Source organism: Acanthamoeba castellanii, assembly GCF_000313135.1.
Source record: "Acanthamoeba castellanii str. Neff unplaced genomic scaffold scf7180000084577, whole genome shotgun sequence".
Taxonomy (NCBI): Eukaryota; Discosea; order Longamoebia; family Acanthamoebidae; genus Acanthamoeba; species Acanthamoeba castellanii.
The window spans coordinates 155309-182490 of NW_004457606.1; the positions used below are offsets into that span (position 1 = coordinate 155309).

At 56.9% G+C, this 27182-nt stretch overlaps 11 protein-coding genes across 11 annotated transcripts; 4 read left to right on the plus strand and 7 right to left on the minus strand.

Moving 5' to 3' along the window:
* Nucleotides 1–34: 34 nt before the first annotated feature.
* On the minus strand, nt 35–5457 carry ACA1_046640 (ankyrin repeat-containing protein; the record flags this gene model as incomplete). The annotated part of the gene is made up of 24 exons (XM_004347726.1): nt 35–213; nt 358–475; nt 557–651; nt 692–866; nt 1240–1337; nt 1423–1577; nt 1661–1779; nt 1933–2081; nt 2291–2423; nt 2502–2591; nt 2783–2871; nt 2961–2989; nt 3174–3339; nt 3417–3495; nt 3575–3654; nt 3737–3791; nt 3986–4091; nt 4159–4371; nt 4470–4573; nt 4672–4739; nt 4831–4902; nt 5036–5169; nt 5249–5324; nt 5391–5457. 24 exons carry the CDS (start codon nt 5455–5457, stop codon nt 35–37), a joined length of 2649 nt encoding a protein of 882 aa, XP_004347776.1.
* A 411-nt stretch (nt 5458–5868) lies between these two features.
* On the minus strand, nt 5869–6473 carry ACA1_046650 (Fbox domain containing protein; the record flags this gene model as incomplete). The annotated part of the gene is made up of 2 exons (XM_004347727.1): nt 5869–6140; nt 6242–6473. The coding sequence occupies 2 exons, from the start codon at nt 6471–6473 to the stop codon at nt 5869–5871; spliced, it is 504 nt and encodes a 167-aa protein (XP_004347777.1).
* Nucleotides 6474–6685: 212 nt separating this feature from the next.
* Nucleotides 6686–12212, plus strand: ACA1_046660 (valine-tRNA ligase; the record flags this gene model as incomplete). Its single annotated transcript, XM_004347728.1, has 26 exons — nt 6686–6805; nt 6956–6982; nt 7070–7115; nt 7207–7322; nt 7388–7507; nt 7614–7703; nt 7764–7852; nt 7923–8007; nt 8113–8416; nt 8491–8603; nt 8699–8751; nt 8829–8921; nt 9004–9110; nt 9211–9336; nt 9438–9541; nt 9680–9883; nt 9978–10135; nt 10217–10310; nt 10429–10558; nt 10640–10698; nt 10856–10966; nt 11054–11167; nt 11273–11365; nt 11458–11573; nt 11672–12010; nt 12119–12212. 26 exons carry the CDS (start codon nt 6686–6688, stop codon nt 12210–12212), a joined length of 3105 nt encoding a protein of 1034 aa, XP_004347778.1.
* An 88-nt stretch (nt 12213–12300) lies between these two features.
* Nucleotides 12301–12939, minus strand: ACA1_046670 (uncharacterized protein; the record flags this gene model as incomplete). The annotated part of the gene is made up of 2 exons (XM_004347729.1): nt 12301–12791; nt 12870–12939. The coding sequence occupies 2 exons, from the start codon at nt 12937–12939 to the stop codon at nt 12301–12303; spliced, it is 561 nt and encodes a 186-aa protein (XP_004347779.1).
* Nucleotides 12940–13304: 365 nt separating this feature from the next.
* Nucleotides 13305–14277, minus strand: ACA1_046680 (uncharacterized protein; the record flags this gene model as incomplete). The annotated part of the gene is made up of 6 exons (XM_004347730.1): nt 13305–13513; nt 13576–13654; nt 13741–13833; nt 13864–13988; nt 14075–14126; nt 14242–14277. 6 exons carry the CDS (start codon nt 14275–14277, stop codon nt 13305–13307), a joined length of 594 nt encoding a protein of 197 aa, XP_004347780.1.
* A 616-nt stretch (nt 14278–14893) lies between these two features.
* ACA1_046690 (uncharacterized protein) lies at nt 14894–16343 on the plus strand (the record flags this gene model as incomplete). The annotated part of the gene is made up of 6 exons (XM_004347731.1): nt 14894–14941; nt 15040–15321; nt 15456–15565; nt 15654–15708; nt 15788–16043; nt 16171–16343. The coding sequence occupies 6 exons, from the start codon at nt 14894–14896 to the stop codon at nt 16341–16343; spliced, it is 924 nt and encodes a 307-aa protein (XP_004347781.1).
* A 209-nt stretch (nt 16344–16552) lies between these two features.
* On the plus strand, nt 16553–17471 carry ACA1_046700 (translocase of inner mitochondrial membrane 17, putative; the record flags this gene model as incomplete). Its single annotated transcript, XM_004347732.1, has 3 exons — nt 16553–16678; nt 16824–17010; nt 17107–17471. The coding sequence occupies 3 exons, from the start codon at nt 16553–16555 to the stop codon at nt 17469–17471; spliced, it is 678 nt and encodes a 225-aa protein (XP_004347782.1).
* Nucleotides 17472–17567: 96 nt separating this feature from the next.
* Nucleotides 17568–18439, minus strand: ACA1_046710 (cytoplasmic protein, putative; the record flags this gene model as incomplete). Its single annotated transcript, XM_004347733.1, has 2 exons — nt 17568–17848; nt 18103–18439. The coding sequence occupies 2 exons, from the start codon at nt 18437–18439 to the stop codon at nt 17568–17570; spliced, it is 618 nt and encodes a 205-aa protein (XP_004347783.1).
* A 324-nt stretch (nt 18440–18763) lies between these two features.
* ACA1_046720 (uncharacterized protein) lies at nt 18764–19275 on the plus strand (the record flags this gene model as incomplete). The annotated part of the gene is made up of 3 exons (XM_004347734.1): nt 18764–18944; nt 19002–19129; nt 19210–19275. 3 exons carry the CDS (start codon nt 18764–18766, stop codon nt 19273–19275), a joined length of 375 nt encoding a protein of 124 aa, XP_004347784.1.
* A 130-nt stretch (nt 19276–19405) lies between these two features.
* ACA1_046730 (SPRY domain containing protein) lies at nt 19406–22981 on the minus strand (the record flags this gene model as incomplete). Its single annotated transcript, XM_004347735.1, has 18 exons — nt 19406–19525; nt 19595–19668; nt 19753–19812; nt 19929–20037; nt 20119–20171; nt 20241–20332; nt 20459–20552; nt 20712–20877; nt 20973–21152; nt 21239–21364; nt 21434–21784; nt 21902–22020; nt 22088–22147; nt 22230–22305; nt 22441–22575; nt 22669–22701; nt 22796–22833; nt 22924–22981. The coding sequence occupies 18 exons, from the start codon at nt 22979–22981 to the stop codon at nt 19406–19408; spliced, it is 1944 nt and encodes a 647-aa protein (XP_004347785.1).
* A 1026-nt stretch (nt 22982–24007) lies between these two features.
* On the minus strand, nt 24008–26292 carry ACA1_046740 (Transmembrane amino acid transporter, putative; the record flags this gene model as incomplete). Its single annotated transcript, XM_004347736.1, has 10 exons — nt 24008–24077; nt 24155–24291; nt 24366–24455; nt 24554–24663; nt 24731–24903; nt 24993–25104; nt 25183–25268; nt 25355–25490; nt 25585–25768; nt 25849–26292. 10 exons carry the CDS (start codon nt 26290–26292, stop codon nt 24008–24010), a joined length of 1542 nt encoding a protein of 513 aa, XP_004347786.1.
* Between the last annotated feature and the right edge of the window lie 890 nt (nt 26293–27182).

Here is a 27182-nt window from a genome sequence, read left to right on the forward strand (position 1 = left end):
CGCAGGTTCGGCTTCCTCCGCTTGCTGTTGGAACTCAAGAGCTCCACAACAGCTGCTGCTGCTGCGGGGGAGGTCCGCCGCTTGTGGAGCGGCTCCTCCTCGATCGTCGTCGTGCCCTCCCGCGAAAAGAGGCGTTGCTCGATCTGCGACGCCGCCGAAGTGAGCTCCCCGAAGGCCTCCCGCAGGAAGACGTCGTCGATGTCGGCATCTGAGCTCGCGCCCGTTGCTACGCGTCGACAATCGCCATTACGGTGTGAGTGTCGTTGGTCGTGTCGTGTCGTGTCGCGTTGCGTGTAGTGTTGCGTGTCGTGTTGTTGAGCGTACGGTTCATTTGGGGGGAAATCCGCGAAGAAGGACCTCTTACGATCAAACTGGCCTGAGAAGAAACAGCCATGAGAGTAGTGATCCGCCGCATTTCGGCCAGCCTGTGTAGCGCCGTGTCGCCACGCTCATCCACTGCATCCATCACTCGGTCCTGCGCAAGGGCGTGTGGCGTGTGCCGAGTGTCAGAGCACACATCAAGGCACAAATGCGAGAGTTGAGTGGCATGGAGCACCTTGAAGTGAGTCAGGATGTGGTTCACGATAAAGAGCGACAGGACCGCAAGGCGCGACAGGCTCTTGTCCTGCGTTGCCCTCGGGGCATTCGCTCCTGCGCCGCCGCCGCAGCAGCAAAAGATCATCATCAGCACCGAGCCACGCGGCGGCGTGGGACAGGAAGAGGAAGTGGGGCAGGGGCAGGGCACCCAAAGCGACGGCCCAGTGGAGCGCGGTGAGGCCGAAGCAGTCCCTCGCAGTGCACTCTTCTTCGGTCAGCCCGCGAGCCACGAGGGCCACGATGTTCTGCTCGCTGACCTCGCTGGTGGGCTGGTGGGTGGCCTAACACAGATTAATTGGATGAAGTGTGCTGTGTGTGTCGTGTCGTGTGTGTCGTGTCGTGTGTGCGCGTGCGTGTGCGTCGTACAATGTTGGTTCTGCCAACGGTAACATTTCTATGCATCAGTCTGTCATTGCTGAGGGGACCAGGCGGCAAGCCTCTCTTGGTGGAGTTTCTTGCCTCTTCCACGTGCCACATCGGATAGCCCGAACTGTTGAACCCAGCCCTCTAGAGTGTTCACATTGATGTGATCCAGTGAGTATGATACAGCAGCCTCACAACGCACACGGCACACGGCACACGACACACGGCACACGGCACACGACACACGACACACACGAGCCAAGCTGAATCTTTGCGTACCCAATAGGCTTGGTGCGGCGAGATCTGGGCCGAGGTGGGCCAGAGGGCCGAATCGCAGGACTCGGCGGGCTGTTCGGACAGACTTCGAATACGCGTCGCTGAATTCAAAACCGGCGTAAGTCGGCACGCGGCGCGGGACTGTGGCAGAAAATTGAGGGCTGCGGGCTGTGTTCGGTTGTGTACCACTCTGAAGGCGCAGGCGCAGTGCCGTGTGGAGCGCAGTTTCGCCCAGGTGGGACCTGAGGCTCTTGTCGGCGCCGTGCTGCAAGAGAATCGACACCAGCTTGGAGTTGTTGCAAGCAATCGCACTGTGCAGCAGAGTCTCGCCCTTGGCATTTCTGTGCGATGATGCTTCATGTGATTATGGACGCCACACGACGACGCCACACGAAACGCGACAAACCCAAGAAGTGGGACGAACCGCAGGTGGAAGACCCCGTGGTCCTTGAGCTGCACGACAGCCCAGGCCAGCAGACCGTTTTGTGGTCCGGTGCCGGCGCGCGTCAACAAGTGCAGCGCAGTCTCGCCCTCGACTTCATCCTGACAAAATCGAGTGAACATGATCGTTTGTCAAGTTGACGCCACCGACACATCACCACATGACACACGACACACACGACACACACGACACACACGACACACACGACACACGACACACGACACAGAGAGGATGAACAGAAGGGCTGTATGTACGACAACATCGAACTGAGCACCGTGGCCGAGGAGCAACTTGCAAATGGTCCACGAGTCGGCCTCACTCGCAGGTGGTTGTTCCCGCCTCTGGATTGGTCCGGACCGTCCCACTATCGCCGGTGCTCGCACTTCAAACTCCGAGTTGTTAGCTGCGCCGTGTTGCACTTCGTTGGGAGAGTGAGCAAATCAGACATTGTCGCGCCAGTCGGCATCGAGGTTATCGATCACGGGCGAGATCACGTACACACGCCTCGAGCGGCAGCGATCAGCGGTGTGACAGACCTGTGTGTCGAATGAACCGTGTGTCGTGTGTGTCATGTGTGTCGTGTGCGGTGGTAGGTGAGAACTGAGAAATGACGGCCGAGGAGCTGAGCGTGCGAGTACTTGAAATCGCGGGCATTGACGTTGGCGCCATGGGCCAACAGCAAACCAACGGCTTCGAGGTGGCTCGAAGCGCACACTGCGTGCAGGGCGGTCCACCCTCGAGCGTCCTGACGCATACACAATGTAAATAAGAGAAAGTAAAAACGTAAAATAATGTGTCACACACGAAAAAAGACATGGCGCACCTTGGCGTTGACGTCCGCGCCTGATTTGATGAGCTTGCGCATGAAGGAGACAACCTTGCTTTTCTCCTTCTTGTCCTCTTCTGGTCGGGGCTGCAGTGCCGACGAAAATCTGGCATGCATTGGGGGCGACTGACGGTCCACCTCCATCACACTGGTGATTGCTGCGACTAACAAGGGGCTCTGGCCCTGGAAGACAGGAGCTTCGAGTTAGAGGTCCTGTATATCAAGTCACACACAACAACACGACACACGCCACACACTCAGAGAAGGGATGTTTGTACGTCAGTGGCGGTGGCATTGACGTTGGCCTGTCGACTGAGAAGCATGGATGCGAGGCCCGGTCGCGGCGGCGAGGGCGGCGCGGCGGGACCTGCGGCGGCTCGTGGCGGCTTGAACGAAGCTGAAGTGCTGCTGCCAATGGCGAATGCCGTGCTGTGGTGCCTGGAGTTCATCGCGTACGGCATCGAAGACGGAGCGAACGCTCTGCCCTGCGACAGAGAGCCCAAGCCGGCTCGCGGAGCGTTTTCCGCAGCGGCCGCCAGCGCGGAGAGGACCTGACACCCCACAGCGTGCAGTGGCGTCCTGGGCATCAAAATTCAAAATCATCAGCATCGAGAAAGACCAGAAATTCGTATAATTCATTGTGCAGGGGAGGGGCACGTGGTTCCGCACCATCCGACAGCATCGGCCAAGTTTACGTCGACGTCGGCATGGCGCAGCAGGGCCTCGGCCAAGTCTGCGTCGCGGTCCTGGCAGGCCACGTGCAGCAACGTTTTGCCCGTCTCGTTGACCGCGTTGACCGGGCAGCCAGCGTCGACAAGAACGTCGACCAAGACGCCTGTCGCAACAAGATCGGAGTTAAAAGCTCGGCACGTCGCTCGACTGAGTGCGTGAGGTGCCTGGCCTGGTACTTACCGACATCCCGTGACTGGGTGGCGAAAACCGAGAGCTCGCCATCGCCAGCCAGGCAGAAAAGCGGGCTGATCCCCACACTCTGATGCGTGTGTGGTTGTGAGTCGCGTGTCACTGGCGGAAAAAAAAGCAATCGCTGGTCAACAGAGAGAAAAACGCACCACCGAGGCGCCGCGCGAGAGCAGGTAGACCACGAGAGCAGGGTTGCGGGCCATGCAGGCCAAGTGAAGCGCCGAGAATCCTGGTGAAGAAAAATGAGAATGACGAGTGTGTGACTTGCACATTAATGGGCAGCGCTCTTGATCGCAGTCATTGGGCCGCACCATTGTAGTTGGGCTGGTTGACGTTGGCGCCCGCACCAAAGAGAAGTTCGAAGAGCTGTTCCGTGAGTTGTGGAAGAGCTTGAGATGCGGAAACTGGACCCATGTGTGGACAACCCAAAGCGGCGTAGTGCAGTGCCGTGTGACCCTACCACCATAACCACACATATATAGGTATGTGGAGTTGTCCCAGTCGTTCGGTCATCCCCGGAGTTGGCTTTGGGGGGGGAAAGAGGGTAAGGAGAAGATTACCTGATTGTCCTGGAGGTTGATGAGGACGCGCCCGGTGGCAACCAATGCCGAAACCGCCAGCAGGTTGCCGTAGTGACACGCCAACATCAACGGGGTTTGCCCTATGCTGTACAGTGGATCAATAATTAATTGTGTGTGTCGTGTGTCGTGTGTCGCCGTGTGTTGTCGCGTACTCATTCATAGCGTTCACGTCAGCGCCCTTGGCCAGCAGGTACGCCACCGCCTCGTGGTTGTCATTCGTGCACGCTATGTGAAGTGCGGTCGACCCGGGGGCTTCGGCCTGAGGTGTGAGCAGCATGGGTCTGGTTTGCATGGCTGTCGCCTGATTGCGTCTCTCGGACGAGACGGGCGACGGGAAGCTCAACCCGCCCAACCGATCGCTTACCCTGTGTGTCGTGTGTGTGCCGTGTCATCGTGTCAGGGCAGCTTCAGTGCCGCGTTGAGGGAAAAGCAGTCGCCTTAGGCGCCCGATGATCGGCCATACCTGCGCTTGGCGCTGTGGATGAACCGATTGTACATGTCCGTGACGCCAACAGCATTGTCCAATCCGGCAGCAAGCGGCGCGTCGACGTGGCCCGATTCGTCCACCTTGTCTCGGCCGAAACACACAATTAATTGTGTTGCCAGTGCCAATTGCCGCGATCTGTGTGCTCAGCAACATCGGCGGCGGGAGATGGACAATGTACCAACTGTCGCAGCTGTGCAATGCGCTTGGGGTCATCCGCGGCGCGATGCAAAAGCGTGCGGCCGGCGACTGCCAGGGGGGTCGACCACACGTGAGCCAATTTGGCACACGACAAGGTGAGTGTCCTGCTGGGACAGGGCAGCAAGGTGGTGGTACGTACGGTCAAAGCAAGCCGGATTGGTCACAGACGAGACCAGGCTCTGATCATCGAGGCCACCCTGAGCGAAGATGTCTGACTGAATGATCCTGCAACTGTCAGTTGGGCCACCTTCACCTGCTGCACTCCGCGCATGACACACGCAACAGGAAAGCGTCAGCATGGTGGTGTGAGTCAGGCTTCGGCTCGGCCGATAGAACTCACGTACATTTGGCGGTCATGGCGTCCCTGTGATGAGGTCTGACGCGCGTTGGTCTGTTCCCGTAAGGGCCGGTTTCTTGAATCGAGATGAGAGTCTTCAAGTTCAAATTGGTCGCTAGGCTCTCGTCGCTCTTGTCCACCCTACACAGGAGCGCTTGTTAGCGTCTCACACCACTGCGTCCCTCCTCGGCTGTGCCTCCTCAAAACACCAACAACGTACGGGACGTAGGAAATGTCCAAGTGCTTGAGGTTCGTTAGATAGCTCAGCTCTTGAGTCAGCGAGAAGTAACCCTTCCCTTCCGTAATAGATGCCAGTGAGAATTGTGGTTGTGCGTGCAGCAGGTGCGTGCATCATGGGGTACCGTTTAAGCTCTCGAGTTCGGCGCAGGCCAAGGCCAGGGTCTCCACATTGGGAAAGGATTCGACCATGTCTGGCGTATTGGGTATATGCCACCCTGGTCGTTGGTTGTTCGCGTTGTGTGCTGTTAAATCCCATCAGACACGGGGAGACGGGAGCGCAGGAGTAATGGTACCAGAGAGGTCGAGCACCCGAACTTGCGGAGCCTCGTGACCTGTGGTGTGCCGCAGACGATGACTTTTGTGAGGTGCCGTCCTTTGGGGTGAGCAGGAGCTAGGCAATGAACAACGTTGCGGTACCCAGTACGGGCCACCACGTGATCAACTCCGCGTCGTCCTTCCTCATGTAGTTTGCTCCACTCCTGTAGAGCTGGGGACAGAGAAACCTGGTTCCATCCAGCGCCTCCGTCAGTTGCCGCTACTCAACACCAGGTTTCGATTGGTTTTTTGGTTGTTGTTTGGCTTTGCTTTGCTTTTGCTTGCTTACCTCTCGAGCCTGGTGCACCGCACGAAGACCTCGCGCAGCAGCTCACCCACTTGGTCTTCGTTCATGCGACAGGTGGACTGGGTGAAGGGCACCAACGACAGATCGATCTCGCGCACGTCCTTGCTGTGACGCGCCACGACATGCTGCAGCAACAGGTCGGGAAACACTTGCACTTCCTGCTTCTGCTGCTGCGATTGTTGGTCTTTGTGCAAGACCGACGCCTCGTCTTCGTCGCCCGCTCCACCGACGGCTTTGCTCGACCCGATGCCTTTTCGACAACAACAAAAAGGAAAGAAGGAAATCACGGTTAAGAAACCAAACGGAAAAAGTAAAGGAAAAGTAAAAATGAAAACGACGAAAAGGGCGCACGATGTTGGGGCGGGGTGATGAGGGGCGCCAGTCGGGGAAAGCGGACGCAGCGCCAGAGGGTCGGGGCATGGGCGAGCTCGTTGAGAGTGCGACAAGCCATCGAGACGCGGTTGAGTTCAGGCGCAAGTTCGAGGAAGCCCAAGACATGCAGCAGCAACTCGTTGGACAGTGCTTCGAGCAAAAGACAGGCATCGCCCCCTTCTTCGTGCGACATCTCCACGGCCTCGCTCATCTTTACCTCGCGTCTTCTTTCGTTTGTGGCCGTGAAAAATTTCCAGGAGGTAAAGAGTGTATGCTCCGGATACGAATATCACCAATAGGGATGCGTCAAGGCTTGATCTTACGTGGACCAATCAAAAGTTTCCCATTTCTTTTTCTTTGTCTACGAAGTCCATTTTTATCTGATTTATTTTTGATTTAGTTTCGACAAAGAAAAAGCGGAGGATGCTGCAGAGCCTCCGGAGGAAGAAGGCTGGGGGAGGGCTGGCTAGCATCCACGCCAGCGGCGCACTGATTCCACGACTGGAGATTCGCTCATCAGCCGTGCTGTTCCGTTCCACATTTGTCCGATCTTCCACAACCTCGCGCCGCACCTTGACCAGGTAATCTAATCTTTTTCAATAATTATTAATGCATAAATGCCATTTTTTGAGTAATTTATTTAAAATAAATTATGATAAATATAGTGCGCCACGCACAAAGCCGCCCACGCAGGGTCCACTCGCCGCAGCCTACGATCCGGTACGAACTCTCTGTCCGCACCAGCAGGCGCCCACATTAACTTGCTTGGTCACACGACACACACGACACACACCCGCGCGCACACAGAAAGCAATCGAAGGCGCCGGCTGGTACCAGTGGTATGAGAGTCAAGGTGCGGCACCTTTTGTTCTGTCACACAACTGAGCCGCAGCACCGTGTCTCACGTGCAACTGCTGTTTGTTGTACTGGATGGGCCATTGCAGGATATTTCAGGGGAAAGAATGGGGTACCGCCAGGGCACAACTTCTCCATGGTAATCCCGCCGCCCAACGTCACCGGCACGCTCCACATCGGCCACACGCTCACCGTCGCCATTCAGGTACCCACAATACCATACTTAAATGGCTCTGTGTGTGTGTCTGACGTGGGCCGCCGTCCCCTCAGGACTCGATTGTGCGATGGCGTCGTATGATGGGCGACAACGTGCTGTATGTGCCAGGCACCGATCACGCGGGCATCGCCACGCAGACCGTGGTCGAGAGGAGGCTCCAGAAGGAGAAAAAGGTATCGTGATCATTGATGTGGTCGTCCGAAACTATTGTTTTGTTTATTTTTATGTGTCGTGAGAAAAATGCGTGCAAGCAAACTGATGTAATTTGGCCCGTGCTAGCTCACGCGACACGACCTCGGCCGAGAAGCTTTCATCGACGAGGTGTGGAAGTGGAAGGAGACGCACGGCAACCACATCAACAACCAATTGGTACGAATTGGTTTAAACGATGGCCACCTGTGAAATCGATTGTGACAGTCTCGCACGCAGAGACGCTTGGGCACGTCGCTGGACTGGTCGCGGGAGGTGTTCACCATGGACCCTCAGCGCAGCAAAGCCGTCACCGAGGCCTTTGTCCGGTACGACCACTACCACTCGGCCGTAACGAGTGTGTAGTGATCCCGTTGACTCACCGCCGGTGCTGCTCAGGCTTCATGATGAAGGTCTCGTCTATCGATCCACCCGCCTGGTCAACTGGTGCTGCTTCTTGCAGACCGTCATCTCCGACATAGAGGTTTTTCTCTTTCTGCTCGCTCTCTTCGCACGTCCATCCACTCATAAATTCGCCGCACGCACCTCCACGACACACGCACACGCACGCATAATGACACACGTACAGGTCGAGTATGAATCACTGAGTAGGCGGACGATGATCGCCCTGCCGGGCAAGGGCACCAAAAAGTACGAGTTCGGTGTCATCCACCACTTCCTCTATCGGGTTGAGGGCGGCGGAGAACTGGAGGTGGCCACGACGCGACCCGAGACCATCCTCGGCGACTCCGCGCTCGCCGTCCACCCCGAGGACCCGCGCTACGTCGACTTCATCGGGCGGAGGGCCATCCACCCGTTCACCGGCCAGCCCATACCCATCGTCGCCGATCCCATTCTTGTCGACCGCGAGCTGGGCACCGGAGTGGTCAAGAGTACGACAACATGGGAACATCATGTTATCATATTTCGTTTTACTTTTATTTATTGATTTATGTCACGAGCGCAGTCACGCCTGGACACGACTTCGACGATTTTGCCTGCGGTGTGCGGCACAACCTGCCGCGCATCAATCTCCTGCGCAACGATGGCACGCTCAACCAGCACGGCCTCCACTTCCAGGTACAGCTCTTATAAGTTGTTATTGTTATTATTGCATTGTTAATAGTTTTATATCCTCTTTTATTGATGGACTGGTGGCTTGCCTTTCCGCCCAGGGATTGGACCGAATGGAGGCGCGGCGAAAGGTCGTCGAAGAGCTGGAGAAGATGTAAGCAGCTTGCCAAACAAGCCACGCACCACACCACACGCACATGCGCAAACCAGACATTGACACGTCTCTTTCAGGGGTCTCTACAAGGACAAGAAGGACCACGAGTCCAGGATAGCGCTGTGCTCCCGCTCCGGAGACGTTCTCGAGCCCCTGCTAAAGCCGCAATGGTGCGCGCATCCTCTCCTTCTTCCGGAACACGCTCAATACCTCTCCTGCATGAAACCAACATTTCTCTTCTTTTTCGCGCAGGTACGTGGCGTGCCAGGACATGGGCGCTGACGCGGCACGAATGGTGCGCGACGGGACCATCGAGCTCATTCCCGACTTCCACAAACACGAGTGGTACCGCTGGATGGGTAATCTGCTCTACTCAATGATGCATTTATTTTTAATATTACTATTCTTACTATTACTTATTATTATTTATACATTTTGTCTATTTCTCTCGGTGAGCAGAGAACGTGGAGGACTGGTGCGTGTCGCGGCAGCTGTGGTGGGGACACCGCGTTCCGGCCTACAAGGTGGTCGCCGAGGGCGAGGAGCGGGCCGCTGCCAACAACAAGGACAACGACACCTTGCCCGGTAAGCGCTGAGCCCCCAAAATCATGCGGCCGTCGACCACAGTACGCGGCATTGTGCATAACTCATATGCTTGCTCGGGGACTCGTTTGTGTTCGCGACAGAGGACTGGCAAAAGGAGCGATGGGTCATCGCGCGGAACCAGGAGGAAGCCTTGGAGAAGGCCAAGGCGCTCTACCCCGACATCGCGGCACCCAAACTCGAGCAGGTTTGGCCGCCCTCTTTACCTCGACACCACACGCACGCCACCGCGCACACGACACACTCACAATCGCACACGCACACACACACACACACGCATCACCGCACACACACGCACACGATACGTGGTTAACATCGGCACCAGGATGAGGATGTGCTGGACACGTGGTTCTCGTCTTCGCTCTTCCCCATCTCCGCGCTCGGGTGGCCCGACAACACGCAGGACCTGAAGGAGTTCTACCCCCTCTCGGTCATGGAGACCGGCGCCGACATTCTCTTCTTCTGGGTCGCCCGCATGGCCATGATTTGCTCCAAGCTCAGCCCCACCCAGCAGGCGCCCTTCAAGAAGGTAACATGATGCACAGCGTTCAGTCAACAGCATCAGCTGACTCGTGTCGTGTCGTGTCGTGTCGTGTCGTGTCGTGTCGTGTCGTGTCGGGCAGGTCTACTTGCATGGCATGGTGAGGGACGCGCACGGGCGGAAGATGTCAAAGTCGTTGGGCAACGTGATCGACCCACTGCACGTCATTGAGGGCATCCCGCTGGAACAGCTCCTCCAGAACCTCAACCACAACCTGCTCGACGAAGCCGAACGTAAAAAGTACGCGCACGCCCAAACCCCCAGGCCTTGGCTGCCGTGAGTGCTCAGCAGCTCTCCCCTTGCCTTTCCCTGCTGTGGTAGGGCCACGGCGGGCATCAAGTCGGACTACCCCGCCGGCATCCCCCAGTGCGGCACCGACGCGCTGCGCTTCACCCTGGTCAACTACACGCAACAGGTTCACGGCTGCTTCCCCCCCCCCAATGTTCGCTTGTGAACAGCGCTGACGATGGGTGTGTGTTGTGCTCGTCGTGCGTGTCGCGTTGTGCGTGTGCGTTCGGTCCTGAATGATACAGACACGTAACATCAACCTGGACATTAACAAGGTCGTGGCCAACCGCCACTTCTGCAACAAGATGTGGAACGCCACGCGGTTCGTGCTCAGTTATGCCGAAAGCACGCCCGTCGCCCAGCCCGAACCTGATGGTGCGTCTCCCCTGCTGACCCCACTTCGTTGTACTGACATTCACTTGTTATTATTATTAATTATTCTTCTTCTTATTACAGATCTGGCCAGCAAATGGATCCTCAGCCGCCTCAGCCAGGTCGTCACCAAGTGCAACCAGGTTTGCGATGCTCTTGCTTCTGTGTCGTGTGTGACGTGTAGGTGTCGTGTGTGTCGTGTGTGTCGTGTTTGCTCGTGTGTGTCGTGTGTGTCGTGTGTGTCGTGTGTGTCGTGTGTGTCGTGTATGTTCAATTCTGTTACTGCTCCGGCGCAATCAGGGAATGAGTGATTCCGAGTTCCATGTCGCCACGTCGTCGCTCTATGACTTCTTCCTCAACGAGTTCTGCGATGTCTACCTCGAGTATGCCAAGCTCTACATCTCTGGCGAGGTATTGCGTGTGCGCGTGCTTCGCGTCGTCTGCGGTCTTCAGTCCACTGATGACGAAGCTTCTCTACTACAGCCCCGGCCCAGGCAGGCGCAGATCAAGAACGTGCTGAACACGTGTCTCGAGAGCTACTTCCGCCTCCTCCATCCGTTCATGCCCTACGTGTCCGAGGAGCTCTGGCAGCGCTTGCCCACCAGCCAAGAGGTTCGTTTTTTATTTATCTTTTTTCAGATTATTTATTAATCATTTAGGTAATTAATTGGGTTTTTTTAACGAATATTAATTTTATTTTTTTCCCCTCATGCGTAGAAAGAGGATTGTTTGATGCACGCCGCCTATCCGCTGGCCGCGAACCAAGTTGCCGCCTGGCGCAACGAGGAAACCTACGAGAAGCCGATGGAGGTATGGATTCAATGACACACACGCCTTCTCTTCTTCTGCAGATGTGGCGCAAACAACATTTCCTAACATTTCCTTACTGTCACCACTCGCAGGAGGTGCTACGAGTGCTCCATGCCGTGCGATCGCTGCGCGACGGACACGGCGCGACGCCGCTCAAGTACTCGGTGTCCATTCACACCACCGACGCCTCGCTCTACGACCTTCTCAGGTTCGGCTGCCGCTTCATGTTCGCGTCCGTCTCAATCTCGCGAACTCATCGCATGTGTCGTGTCGTATCGTGTGTGTCGTGTGCGCGTGCGTGTGCAGCAACGAGGCCTCTGTGATTCGCCACCTGGCCCGGGCCAGCCGCATTGACGTACAACACAATGCCGCCGAGCCGGAGGGCTGCGGCGTGCGCGTGCTGGACAGCCGCACGCAGATCTTCCTGCCGCTGCTCCACCTCGGTGGCGGCGACCACCAGCAGACCACCGCCACGAGCGCAGAGGTGTCGCTATCGCCCGAGAACGTGGCCAACCTGCAGAAGGAGGTCGAGAAGATGAACAAACGCAAGAAGAAGCTCGAGAAGGAGATCGAGTGGATCGAGCAGAAGGTCGCCGGTCCGTACTACCTCGACAAGGTGCCCCTCGACGTGCGGAACCAGGACAAGTACGGCGCTCCTATTTATGTATTATTTTTGTATTATTAATTATTTATTATTATTAATTATTTATTTGTGAGCTGACGTTGCATACGCGAACGATAAAACAAAATTAGGGAGGCCAAGGCCGAGGCAGAAAAGCAGCTGAAGGACGTGGAGCGCAGCATCCGCTCCGTGTCGGACTTCATGCACAAGTACCAGCCGCTGTAAAGCCGCTTGCCCGTTCACAGTTGCATATCCAATTTTTATTTGCTGCTGCGCCGTGTGCTAAGCTAAGTGGCGTGTTGCGCTTGCCCGCTTAGTGCTTGTAATCGTCGTCGCAGTGCTTCTTGGTCGACGTGGTCTCCCTGGGGCACTCCTTGGTCGTGGTCGACGTGGTGTGCTTCTTGGTCGACGTGGTCTCCTTGGGGCAGTCCTCGGTCGTGGTGGTCGATGTGGTGTGCTTCTTGGTCGTCGTGGAGGTCTCCTTGGGGCAGTCCTCGGTCGTGGTCGTCGAGTGCTTCTTGGTCGTCGTGGTCTCCTTGGGGCAGTCCTCGGTCGTGGTCGATGTGGTGAACTTCTTGGTCGTCGTGGAGGTCTCCTTGGGGGTCGTGGTCGAGGTGTGCTTCTTGGTCGTGGAGGTGTGGTGGGGCTTCTTCTTGTGGCACACCTTGACACACTTCCAGTAGCACCTGCCCTCCTCCTTGTCATCATCATCATCATCCTCCTTGTCGTCGCAGTCGTGGTCCTTGTCCCAGTCCCAGTCATGGTCCTTCTTGTCGTCGTTCTTCTTGCCGCTGTGGTCTTCGCCTGTCCAACCACAAATCAACTGTCAGTTGGAGTTGGTTGGTTGCATTGGAACAGTCCGGTGGGGGAGGAAGAACTCACCATCGTGGGCGAGAGCGAGAGCAAGCAAGCCGAGACAGACCAAGGCGAAGAGGATGGCGTTGAGCTTCATTGTTGTGCTTGGTTGGAGTAGTTGTGCTGGTGTGCTGAGATGATGTTGACGATGTCAAGTTGAGATAAGAAGAGGGGGAGTGAGTGGCAGGTTTTATAGCTCCAGCTCGCCCTTCCATTGGTTGGCTGCGATAAAGACCTTCTCACCATTGGAGTCAGCCCGAACTGTACCAGCTTGCAGTGCGCTGTGTCACTGTCGCCCGACCACCACACGAAATTGCCTGCCCACGCGTGAGTGGACTGCTTTGACCATGTTCAACAGAGTAATGTTGAATGAAGGTGATGCCAAACAAATGCAATGATGCAAACGTTGTTGGCCAACACTGCTACATCCAGGGCAGACCCTGATGGCGATGCAGGGGGTGTTCACTTCTTCTTTTTCTTCTTGTTCTTGTCGGCGGCCTCCTTGGCGGCGGCGAGGGCGGCCTTCTTCTCGGACTCCTCCTTCTTCTTCACGGCGGCGGCGACGTTGGCCATGTACTCTCGCTTGAAGCGCACCCACTCTTCCTCCTCCTCCACAGCCTCGACCTCGGCTTCGGCCACTTCGCGCCTTGGAGGATCGGCCCTCAGCACATCTGCGACACACGAGATCGAGAGAAGAGGACGACAAGGAGAAGATGCTGATAAGACAAAGCACCAGAGTAGAAGAAGACGAAGAAGACAAGTATACCAAATCTCTCCATGTTGACAGGCTCGAACTTGATCAAGTGGTTGATCTGTCGAGACAAAGTGAGAAATGTAGAGTCAGCACAACAGCGGTAGCACAGGGTGGTGTGCAGATGTCGGAGGCACAGGCGGGTACCGAGCAGAGCATGCCACGGATGGGGCCAATGTCCCGCTGGAAGGAGACCGACTGGCGGGTGCTGAGGCCCAGCTTGCGCAGGGTCGAGCGCACCTGGGCGGGCTCGTCGGTGGGCGGACGCACGAGGGTCAGCTCCAGCCACGGCCCGAGGTCGGGCAGCGGCTCCGGCCGGAGCTGGATCTGGGGCAGCTTGTCGGTCTTGTACAGGCCGCGTCGCTGGTCTCGCTGCAGCACGGTGCCCAGCACAACTGCCGAATCACCGCCACAAGCAAGCCAGCATTAAAATTGAAAGATACCCATGGGGGGAGGGGGAATAGAGATGGAGAGATCGTACGTCGCGAAGATGCTGAGGAAGTGAGAGGCATCACGCGAGAGGGCGTTCGCATCTGCAAAATGTTTGTAGAAAGGTTAAAAATTGGGATTTGAAAAAGACCGAAATGCTGTGAAGCCGGCACATCCTGCGGCGGCACGTCGTAAAGAGTTGACGACGAGGATGCGTACCAGGCAGGACGCGCCCACGAAGGCCTGTCGCTGCATCTTCCGATGTCGATTTGATTTCTCTCTTCTGGAGAAAACAGTAGAAACCTTTTTTCTTGTGGGTTTCTACTAAGAGTCAGGCAACAAATCGATCAAGATGAGAGGGAGCAGGATCGGAGGTCATGCCGGCTTTGTGCCCGGCAGAGAACCACTTCCGGAGAAGGTGGAGAAGCTGCGGCAGTTCATCATCTCGCGATCCACAGCCATCTCGCTGCTGCGCACTCGGCACCGCCTGCAAACCGAACGATTGGCCAATCCTGGACAGCCTCTACAGGTGCTCGCTCCCCTCCCTCTTCCTGCAACGCACATCTTTGATCTTTGACGTGGCCGCATGCACAATCTGCTCACCTGTGATCATCATGATGATGATCCGTCCGGCAGACCACGCCTCTGGTGGCTTCGGCGCCGGTTGACTTTCACAAGCGGCAGCTTGACTTCACGTTTGACCCGACGGCTATGCAACCTCGACCTGCCTGGAGGCAAGGCAGCGCACTCTTGCTTTATCTACTCACGCGCTCCTCGTGTGCATGCTGATTACATTCACATCGTGGCTGACCGTTTTTTGCTTCGTCGTCGCAGCGGCCATGCGCTTTCGATGAGCGTGCTGTTGCAGGCCATGAAGGAGAACATCTCCTACGAGGTCTTCATTTCCCAACACGGCAATGTACGTGCTTCGCCGTCCTTGCGTGCACGCAACACGCCACCGCACATGACACACGCACGCAGGCACTAACGCACACGCACACCGCACCGCACACACAGACGCAAAAGCTTGCCTACAACCCTCTCCGCTTTGCGGCAGAGGATGGGTCGGTGTTCACGCTGAGCGAGGCCTCGGAGACCGCCGACAGAGAGCAAAGCCAACTCGACGCCGCCAACACAGAGCCCGGTGAGGGCGCACTTGATCACGACTCTGGCGGTGGTGAGTCGGCGTCTGCCGACGACGAAGCGCGCGAGCGACACATCAGGGAGGGTAGGATCCTCGAGGAGTACGGCAAGGAAAACGAGTGCATTGGATCTCTCTTGTACATGTCCAACTTGAAGGTACGCAGGTGTTGTGTGTGTGTCGTGTGTGTCGTGTGTGTCGTGTGTGTCATGTGTCGTGTGTCGTGTGTGGAAATAGGCTGCGCACGTGCGCTACATGTTCGACTTACACCGTATTTGTGGGTTTTAAATAGATGCACCGGACCAGGGGCTATGCCACTACGACCGACTTTTCCAAGGAGTTCGCCCGAGCCGCTGGCGTGAAGGAAGGCCACGTCACGCTCGACCTCTTCCTTGGTCTCGGGTATGTGCAACTCCATCTCTTTCTTCATCGGCCGCCGCTATGATGGTCCTACCGATGATGGTGTCGTTTCACACAAGACGCTGCACAGTTATGTGTCACAGGAGGCCCTCAACCTTGGCGCCGAGCGTGTCGTGGCATTCGAGGTACCGACTCCGACCCAGACAAACGTTGGCGCCCGCTCTAAACAACTTACTTTGATGGTGCGTGGTCTTCGACGTTCAGAAATACACGGCGGTACAGAACCTCGTGCGACGCAACCCGTGGAGCATGAACATCGACGATCCGTCGCTGGCCCACCGCTTCAAGCTGCAGACGCTCGACGTGCAGCGGGAAAAATCGCTGCCGCTCTTCCGCTTCTTTGCCGACTACCAGCGCAAGGGCATCCTGCCCTCGCTGTTCAACAGCGTCATCATCGATCCGCCCAAGAAGAAGGTGATGCTTTACATCTACTCCAAGTACTTCCTCGAGAACCTTGCAGGTACGATCACGACGATTCCTTGTGCGTCGTGTGCGTGTGCGTTTTGTGTTTGCGTCGTTGTGTGTATGTGTGTGTGTGTGTGGTACCATGACCAACCATCTCGGCGTTGATGTGTTGATGTCTGCAGAGTGGACGAAGAAGGGCGGTGTGGTGGCAGCCTACATGCCGCCGGGCGGACTCTCGCCCAAGTTCTCACAGTGCCGAGAGGAGCTCGTGCAGACGTTTGAGGACACCCGCAAGTTTGAATTCATCGACTGTTGGGATCAGGAGAAGATGATCTGGCGATTCCGACGGCGATGAACAATGAATGAAGATGACGATGGTGGTGGTGGTGCTTGATTCATTGTAGGTTGCACGCTGCTTGGCGTGTTAGAGGATCGATGCTGCCTGTGAGTGTCAGAGAAGACTGGTCGACAAATTTCCGGGAACACCACGCGAGCCCGGCGAGCAACACGGCACACATCAATCGTTGAATTGATTCATCACACACAAGAGAGACACACAAATCAATGGACGCCTACAGAGATCCCTGCCCTTCCCGTATCGTCACAGACTGCGGCAGCGCGTTCGCCATGGGCGCAATCGGCGGCAGCCTTTGGCATGGCGTCATCATGGGCTGGCCCCAAGCGCCACGAGTACGTGGCCCATTCTCGACACGCCACTGTTTTCCATCACTGGCCATCAATGGCGCTCACGCTCGCATCTGCCCGGCATTTCCTATCCGATCCGGCGCATTTGAGATTTTCGAGGAATCACTAAGATTTTGGTCTCCATCTTCAGGGGATGCGCATGTCCTCCGCCATTACGGCTCTCAAAACGAAGGCGCCGAGCCTGGGCGGCAGCTTCGCCGTGTGGGGCGGCCTGTACTCCAGCTTCGATTGCACATTCGCCTATCTGCGAGGAAAGGAAGACTTCAAGAACTCCATCATGTCGGGTGCTGCCACCGGTGCGGTCCTCGCTGCGCGAAGTACGTCAATCATCTCACACCTCACGATTTGGTTGCATGATGTAGGGAGAATCATTTTAATTTTATTAACATCTCCACCTGCATCTCATATTACAGCGGGATGGAAGGGATCTCTGAAGAGCGGTGTGGTGGGAGGTGGCCTGCTGGCGTTGATCGAGGGTATTGTCTTCGTCATCTCGCGACAAAGCCCAGCTCAGCAGCAAGATTTCGGCTACGCGCCGCCACCCCCGCCGCTCGAGGATGTGCTCGATGTGGAGGAGAAGGGCGGTTTCTTCTCCAGCCTCACCAACCTCTTCTCGAAGAAGGAGGAATCGAAACCCTTCGAGATGGAAGAGGAGACGACGATGGACGATTTCGGTCAGGAGACGAAGGAGGACGATTTTGGCGATCTCTTCCAGCCACCGCCCGCCACCTCCTGGGGCGACGACAGCTGGAGCACAGAAGAGAAGGAACACTCCTAAGCCCTCTCTTCTTCTACTACTCCTTCCTTTACTACACTAAAACTCCCACTCCACAAACCATCATCACCATCACCTTCATCTCCTTCGTCTTCCTCATCATCTCTCGGCTGAGCGTATGGCCGCCTTAGCAGGCCTCTTAGCAGGCTTGCCCTCGTACTTGTGTTGATGTTCGGCCTTCATGCGGACGTAGTCGGGGTCGGCCTTGACCACGTCGAGCCGCTGGCGGAACGCCTCGGCGCTCTGGGCCTTGACCGGGTCGTGGTCCAGCGGCAGTACCTCCTTGGTGCGCGTCTTGATCGTGTGCCTACGGTTGCGCTCGTCCTTGAACACCGAGTTGGCCATCACCTCCTCCTTCTCCTTCTCCGTCATCGTGTCGCCTGCTCACCACCCGTGAGCGTGTGTCGTGTGTCGTGTGCGTGTCGTGCGCGGTTTGGAGTGATCGTTACCTGCTTTGTCTTGGGAGGAGTACTTACGTCCACTGCGGTGGTTGGCGTAGCGTCGGGAGCGTGTGAAGCCCATCTGCAGAAACTTTCTACTCATGTCCATCCCTGTGCCTTGCACGCTTAGCCACCGCACACGCATAACGCGTTATGCGTGGCTCAAGTGGATCATGATCGTGTGTGCGGCATACCGACAAAGTCGTGGTGCTGCTTGTAGTCGTTGTAGAGCGCGAGGATGGCGTCGGCGCTCTCGGCCGCGATGTCGGGCGTGCGGAAGCGCCAGTGGGGCAGGATCTCGGACTTGTAGGGCTCCACGGACAGCACGCCCTGCTCGCCGCGGCCCACCCGGTACAGCTCTGGGTGCGCCCTCATGTCGAGCGACTTGAAGTCGAGCGTGTAGTCGAACCCAGCCGATATCGCGTCTTTGGCCTTCTTCTTCTCCTTCTTCCTCTTCGGCTCATCTTCGCCGTCATGGTTGTAGTCGGGTGGCGACTGGGTGGCGAGGCTGTGCTGCTTCCTCTTCTTCATTCCGGACAGCAGAAGGCTTGCGTCACTGACGGCTTGTATTCGAATACGAAGAGCAGGGGCCTGACACAGCCTGCGCATAAAGTCGAATGGCTTGAACTCAACATCAAGCCGACGCCTCTCATGATGACGCCACGATCAAGCCCCAAACCAACCTTGGGAATTCCTTCCAGCCAACCAACTCCTAGAATGGCACCAGGTTCCCACCGGAATTGCCCTGATTTCCCGTGAGCTGGCCAACGTCTGCGGCAAAGGCCTGCGCCGTACCACGAGCATACACAGACCATTGAACAAGACTGCCTGCAGAGTCGATCTGTAGAGATGGCGATGGCCGACAAGGAAGCGAAGGAGAGGAGCAAGCCGCTGCCGATGAGGTATGCGGACAATCGGCGCGTGCTGGACCGGCCCGACCACCTGAGCGGCATACGGCTCACCGGGGACGACCTCACCGACACCCTCATGGAGGAGGAGCGCGAGGAGCCGCACTTCCACACCACCCTCCTCTCAGGTTCGTCCGTTCGCCACCTTAACTGAACGCGTGGCTGACGCCTGCGTGCGCACACAGACCGAAAGACGGACCTGCCAGACACGGGCCTCGGGTCAGGCCACCATAAGTACCACAACGTGCCGGCGACCGACATCGACCACTACGTGCGCCATCCCGATGAGGACTCCAACAAGGCGCACCTGGAGGTACGTGCCTTGGTTGTGTGCTCTCAGTGCTGATCCATTCCGTTGCTGACAACACACAACACGCACGCACACGCACACAGGTAGTGAGGGACGCCACCACCGGGGCGCCGCGGCTGATGCGCAAGCCACTCAACGCTGAAGACTGACCAACACACACACACACACACAATGTTGTCTGTCGTTCCAACCGCACACAAGAACTTTCTCCCTCATGTAATGTTGTATCGCGAGCCCTCGCAGCTCAATAGCTTGGCCGTGCGGTATGGCCACGCTCTCTTAGCCGAACAGGCCAAACAAATTGGGATCCTCCTCCTCGTCTGTCGGCAAGGCTGCTGCGGGATGAATGCTGTTCAGGGCGGCCTTGAACTTCTTGGGCCTACCTCTGGCCAGTGTCACCTGCGCAGGGCAAGTGGTCAATAATTAAATGAATGAATATAAATACTAATGTGGGGTGGCGTTGGGTACCTGGTCACTGTGGTGGTAGAGGCTAACCGCCAGAAAGAGGCGTTTACTGACCGGCAGAGACAAATACGCAGGTCCTGTGTGTGTCGTGTGTGTCGTGTGTGTCGTGTGTGTCGTGTGTGTGAGGCTACGCACAAAGAACTGAGCCAAGCTGCGCGTACCATAGTTCCGGCCATTGCAGGAGAACGACAGTACACCCGTTTCCGGGTTCAGGTGCACTCCTGCAATACAGGAACGTGAAATTGGGCATGACACGCACCTCACCGCACCGCAAGACATTCACAGTGGCACGACACTCGACACTCGACACGCGACACGCACGGCGGGCGTAGTGTACCAACAGTGTCGCCCGTGGCAAAGGACACGCCATAGGCGCCGGCGACGCCGTTGTGGACCTTTCCATAACCACCGGCTGACCCATGCGACCAAGTACCCGCGCCGACGCCCTGTGGGAGGAAAAAAATACGTTAATAAAGGCTCGAACAAGCGCGCAGTAACGCGGCGTAGAGAGCGTGTGTGTTGCATACCAGATAGTTGCCCGAAGAGGCGGCGTAGTCCATCCATTGCTCCTCCGCCACCCCTACACCGAACGCCCATTAGCTTCCGCACGCGCGCATACGCACACGCACACGCACACGCACACACGCACCAATGAAAATCCAGTTGCTGGCATTGCGGTCAATATGAACGTAGATCGACGTGAGATGGTCGCTAAAGGGGACGTCGGCCACCACAGACATCCTGCACCATCACACACACGGAAGAAAGACCCCCGCCACAGGGTGTGAGCACACACAATTCCAGATACGCAACTTTTTCAACTCTCAACTGGTGGAAGGCCCCGAAAGAAAGGTTGGAGTTCCGTACCAAACGGACGACGATCCGTTATGGGAGGCGGTGAGCATGCTGTTGGAAATGGCAATGTCCCGCGACTTCTTCGTGGAATTCCACTTGACCGCACCTGTGTTGTGTGCGTCGTGTGTGCCGTTTGTGTGTCGTGCGTGTGCGTCGTGCGTCGTGTGCCATGATCCGTGTGTCGTGTGTGTCGTGTGTCGTGTGTCGTGTGTGTCGAACGTGGGTAAGACGGTCGATTGCAAAATACGCAAAAGAGTCTGCGTACCGCTGCGAGGCGAGCAGCGGAGCTCGTAGTGCGGAAGGGGCGACGTAAAGGCGAATTTCGGTCCTTTCGCTGTCGAGCTCTTTGTCGCGCAGTCCAGATAGAAACTCTCCTCCCCGTCCGCATGCGACAGGCTGGCTGGCTGCTGCGACTTGGGGCTCAAAATGTTCTGCACAAAAACACACAAGGCAATCAATCAGACGCGTACACACGACACACAACGCGTGCGGCGCACACGACATGCACGGCGCACACGGCACGCACCTGGTTGTAGAGCTGACTGTAGAAATTGTAGCGATAGGCCTCGAAGAGCAGCTCGCCGGTGAGCTTGAGACCCGCGATCAGGGGATTGCCCTCGACGTCCTCCACCAGCCGCTGGCTTTGTATGAAGGGGAAGCGCACGAAGAGCAGCAGCTGCTCCAACAGGGCCGCTTCGTCGAGCCCCTAGTCGCGGCGCAAGGTGGTCACGCGCATTCAACACATTTTTGTTCAGTTTCTCTCCAGCGGCGCACAGGCGGTGGGCGTGGTACCTGAGTGTCTCTTTGGAATTTGACGTAGGCAACCACGGCATCGAAGATCTCCTCCTCGGCCGCAGCCACCTTCTCGCTCTTGATCAGCTCGATGAACGTCGACAGCGGCAGAGTGTTTAGCTTGCCCTGCACAGCCATTAACACTTTAGAATCACAGCGCACACGCACCACCGCACACACACACGCACGCCGTACCGATTCACACAGAGTCGAGAAGTTGCGGGCCAGGTCTTCCGCACACAGCTTCTCGAGCTCATGGCACTTGTAGGTCTGCGCAAGGCGGAGCAGATGACCCACGCCCTGGGCCTCTTCGCCCTCCTGGCCCTCTTCGTCCGCATCGTCCACTTGCATGTCATCGCTGTCGCCGTCGACATTGTCGACGTGGTCCTCCTCCTTCTCCTCCTCTTCGCTCTTCTCCTTCCCCTTCTTGGCGGCCGCGGCCATCTTCTTCCGCCGCCTGGCGGACTCGAGGTGGCGCTGGAAGAGGTAGACGCCGCACTTTTCCTTCAGCGCGTCCACCCCGTAGCGATGCGCGGCGATCAATAACTGCAGATACGTCAGAGAAAGTGAGAATCAACAAACACCCGTATCAGAACGCGCTGTGTCGTGTGTCGTGTCGTGTGTGTGTCGTGTGTGTGTCGTGTTGTGTGCGTCTGGACGTACATTGTGCACGCGATCGGAGGCGACGGAGGCTTTGCCGGTGTACAAGTAGGCGAGAATGGTATGGAAGGCGGCTTCATCCGCTTCGTCCTCGAGCGCCAGTTCCTTCGCTCCCGCCTCGCCTGTTTCCCCCCCCAACGGCATGAGGACCACCACGCGACAGTCAATTAATTGGCAGGGGAAGAGTACCTTGAGAGTTCAGGGCGGCAGCCAGCACTGGAGAACCGCTGGCCAACACGATCTTGTGCGCTGCGAGAAAGAGGCGCACATCAGCAAAATACGACGAGCTGCCACCAATAAATGAGAGTGGCATGACGGCTCCTGATTGTACCAGGAATGCGCGAGCCAGGGAGAACGAGCACGACGTCGCTAAGCTCCTTGGTTGCAAACAGTTGCGAAATGGCCACCTACACGCACAATCGGCTGAGTGTTTGATGACGGCAACACGACACACACAACACGACACACACACGACACAACACGACACGACACACATGCGCTAACGAAAACACGCACACGCAGGGGAGGAGGCAGGTAGGTACCTGCATGTGCGAACCAAACGGGGCAGGCTTGAATATCACTGCCTGCTCTTGCGCCTTCTTCGTGGGGGTTGGGTGGCCGTCAAGCGTGTGCCGCTGCTTCAGCAACTCGTTGAGGTCGGCCGCATTCTTGGGCCGCTGCAGCAGTTGAAAAAAGACAAAAAGTGCCAAGAAAGTGTGAAGTGAGTGCCGCGTGTGCCCAGTGCGCGGAGGTGTATCGTGGAGGCGTACGCAGCCGTCGTCGTAGTACTGGTCCGTGGCGCGCTATGGGGGCAAAGTGAAGTGATGGGGGCAAACAGGACTAAGTCACGCCAAACTGACCAATGCAATGGGGGCTGAGAAGAAGGGGGGGCGGTACCCGCATGGACCAGTTATTGGTGAGGAGGTAGTAGTGCGCTGTGCGGTCATCGCACTGGCAAACCACCTAAAGTATTACATGCAAAATGATATTAGCAATTGCCAAATCTCGTGAAACAATGCTTGCACCTACCTTGAAGGCGGTAATACGCTCCTGGTGCTGATCAGTCAGCCCTGTGGCGTTCATCTTGGCGCAGACCGATTCTTGCTGAAAACTGTATTTTCATCATTCATTTCGCTGTTTTTGGAATTTCAGAAGTGAAATGGCAACGAAATTTCCTGGCCATTTTACCCGCGCTGCTTTTTTTGGTTGGGCCTTTCTTTTCCTCTGCGTTACTTTGGCAACTGTTGATAGGTGCCACAGCAGGGAAAGAAGCGAAGTGTGCTTGGCTCCTTCACAACTTCCAACACTTCAGAACATAAGCAGACACACACGATGAACCGACGCACGCAGGCGTATGTGGCACTCAGCCCAGCTGCTAACCGAGCGCTCAGTGAGGTACCTTCCTTGTGCTAGCTCTTCACTTGAGCTTCGGACATGAACTGACTTTAGCTGTTGCCACTTCTTCTTCTTCGTGGGCTGACACAGCTGGGCGCGCTTGCCGCGTCGATCGCGGCCTTGGCAGAGGAATCACTAGAGCACGGGCACAACGATGAGCAGGCGGCGGCCATGGTGGCGCAGGTCGAGGCCATGCGAGAACCCTGGCGGCAACTGCGCTTGCACACCTCCTCCGCCGCCTGTGCCGCACCATCGCCGCGCGGAGGAATCAGCCACTCACGCCGTACGTTCCACTTGATGCCAAATTTGGCAAGGATGGCTGCCGCACCCGCGCCGATTTTGTTTGCGCCTGGCTGGCCGCACCACTGGCTGACTGCAATTTGTCAACAGAGACGCTAAAGAGGCTCCGACCACAGCGGTGTTGCCGGTGTGGGAAGGACACGAGCGCGCGCAGACACCACCCATCTCGGCCTTCGACCACCGACTCATCTTCGCCAATCGATTGCACGACTTGCCTGGACTTGAAGAGTGGAGCGCGGGCATAGACCGACCCGACCACCCAAGAAGATGGGATCCAGGAAAGCGAACGGTGTAGATGAGAGCATGTACAGACAATGACAGCAACAAGGGCCGCATTGACACAATCTGACTCAGAAGAAGAGGTCGTGTGCATTGGAAGATGAACAGAACTGTTGTGCTAAAGAGAGTTATCCTCTACTCCAGTTGTCCAGGGTCCTCAAACATGTCGAAGATGATGACCACCGTCGAGATGATCCCGCACAGCCTGTGTTGGTTTTGTTTTGAATCGTGAGCGAGCTCTCAGCGAAGAAAGAAACAGCAAGGACGGCCGGGCAGACGTACGTGCCACCAGTGACGAGACAAAGAGGCAGGAAGGCCTCTTTGGAGGCCCAGGGCAGGTTGGCGGCTTTGATGTAGAGCAGCCCCGGCATGACGTAGCAGCACAGCGATGTCGCCGTAGCGCCCAACAGACCAAACACCTGACAAACACACGCCCGCGGCACCCGATCAGCAACAGTCTCGTTGAGGATTGGGGAGAGAGCAAAAGACGCACCACTACAACGTTGGGCACAGCGATGGCAATGAGCAGCGCCAAAGCGTCCATGATGATCGTCTCGACCACGTATCGCACGGTGATATCAACCTGTGTGCCAGGTGCGCGTTAACCAGGTGAACGAGCAGGAGCACAACAAGAACGACAAAGAGGGAGCAACGCAAATCGAATTGTTGGGAAGGGCGTACCTTAGCAAGCTCTTTGGAAAGGGAGGTGATCATCCAGTCGATCGTGATGCGGCACGGGTGAGTGTTCAGTGGGATGTAGAACACCACAGATATGGTCATAGCCAAGGCGCCTAGAAGAAAGCAGTGGTTAGCCGGACATAGCCGCGTGCATGTATGCGTGTGCGTGTGTGCGTGTACCCAGCTGAATTGCAATGTTTTCAGGCGCGTAGTTCTCCAGTATGTTGCCGTCGGTCTTCTCAAGGAAGGCCAGGTAGCCGAAGAGACCCAGGGTGCCGTAGACGAGGAATGCGATAATGATATTGCCCGCGATCACTTGCGTGGCCTTCGCCAGCGTGGGGGTCTTCAGCTCGCTGAACAGATCACGAAACACGAGTCAGGTGAATGGTGCGCAGCCGCAGAGCTTGCGGACCCGCCAAAGCGCGCATTCCTCGTCGCGTACCGGTAAATGGAAAAGATGTTGACGTGGCTGGAGAAGCCATAGAAGATGATGGGCAGACCGACGAATATACGAGAGCTGAAGTTGGCTGCGCTCACTCTGTCCGAGTCCAGCCCTGAGAAACGCGTCCGTTCGTGAGGTTGCACGAACGAATGTACAGGCACGTCAATGTAATGTGTGGATCGATGTGTACCATGGTCGGCTATACGTCGTGACGTATCGGCAATGACAGCCACCAGCAGATAGGCCGTAGCCGCAAAGCCGAGCAAGGAAGTATGTCTGCACATGTAGAGAAACAAAACAAAGAATAAGAAGTTAAAAAAACAGATGAAAGGAACTGGATGCTTCGCGAGTAGTGTGCGTACCGAAGAGAATTGATCCGCGAGAGGAGAGTGAGAGGGAAAATGATGAAGATAGTGGAGAACACGAGAAGAAACCATCGCTCGGCCATGATGGTGTCCCCCGCGCCGAACAGCTCCATTAGTGGCGGCAGCGTGTCACCTGTGCCAGACGACCAAGCGGGAAAATAGGAAAGCGATGAGCGGCAGCTTGAGTTGAGTTGCTTTATGGTGGGCGCGTGGGGTGGTGGTCGCACCAATGATGACCATGTAGGCGACTGTGGAGCCCCAGGTGAAGATGATGATGGAGATATCGACCACGATCTCCGTGGCGCGGCCAAAGACCGAGTGGGCCAGTTCCTCATATGAGTTCCTGCCCGTAATGATCGAGCACAGCACCAGCAGGTAGATCGAATAGAACGCCGCCAGCCCACACACCGCCTACAGCTCGCGCCAACCCACCGCACGCATGAGACATGGCACGACACAACACGCAACACGGCCAACAAAACGTCGTGTACCATGAGGAAGATGGCGAGTGCCCAGCCGCACTCTTTGAAGGCGAAGGGGAAGGCCAGCGTGCCGGCACCGAGGGTGGCGCTCAGGAGGACGAAGATGGACGAGCCGACGCTCCCCTCGCCAAAGTGCTCCTTCACGAACTGCCAGCCCGCGTAGACGATTCGCCCCACGGGGTTGTAGGCCCAGCTCGGGTAGACGAGCACCGCTGTATCTTCTCCCCCTTTCTTGGATGAAGCTTCATCGTCGTATGGGAGCTGGCCACCGGATGGATCGCTCCCCTTCTTCTCCAAATCGATGTCGATGTGCGAGGGCTTCTCGGCGCCTGGTGAGGGAGATGAAGCGGAAGATGATCTTGTTCGCCCAGGCTTGGGCGATTCCGCCATTCCGCTCTCGGGTATCGTCATCATGTAGTCGCTGATCAAATCGCTCGAGGATGAGGAGGTCATTTTGGGCGGCTGGAGGGTCTGTCCTGCTGATGGCGCAATACTACCACTCATATCCACCAGCGGCAGCGAGGTCATCGAGGAGGAGAGCTTCGCCGCCTTGGCCTTCTTCTTGACGCGCGGCCGTTGCGTGATATAGTATGGTGAAGTCATGGCCGCCTGAGCTCGACCCGCCCCCCCTGCAAGTTCGTCGTGGTGCGGTGCCGCTCCGCTGAAGGTGTCGTAGTTTGGTGGCTGGCGGCCGGCAGAGAATTCGTGGTATGCGCCGTTTGAGTAGCTGGCACGCGTTTGAGGAATGTGGGAAGAAGAGAAGCGCGGAGGAGGAAGGAGGGGGGAGGAGGTGGATGAGGGAGCAGGCGATGAGGAAAGCCGCATCGGGCCGCTCGGGCACGCCCAGAACTGCAGGCACGTGCAGGGGAGGAAAACGGAGCGGCGGAAGAAGAGCGGAGAATAGAGAAAACGCGAAGGAAGAGGGAGTGTGGCGAAGATGTGGAGAGAGCTGGCAACTCCCCCCCGAGCAAAGGAGAACCCCACGCCCGCTGACACGGAGGCAAAACAAGCGACGGAAGGGCCCGGCAGTGTCCCAGCCTACGCAAATAAATAAACGAAGTAAAAAGGCATAGAGAAATGGTTTCTTATTTAATATATGTTTTATTCTTAATAAAATGAAGCAGCAAAATCTGACCTACTAAGATGGAGGGCGGCGGTGACAACACGTACACGTTCCCGGCCGAGTTCGAGCCGCAAGAATGCGTGTGGTTGAGCTGGCCGCGCGACCCCACGGAGATGCTGGCGGGTCGTCCGTTCGCGCCGGTCCTGCTCGACATGATCGAATCGCTCCAGCCCCACGTCAAGGTGGCGGTAATCGTCAACACCAAAGACGAAGAGCAAAT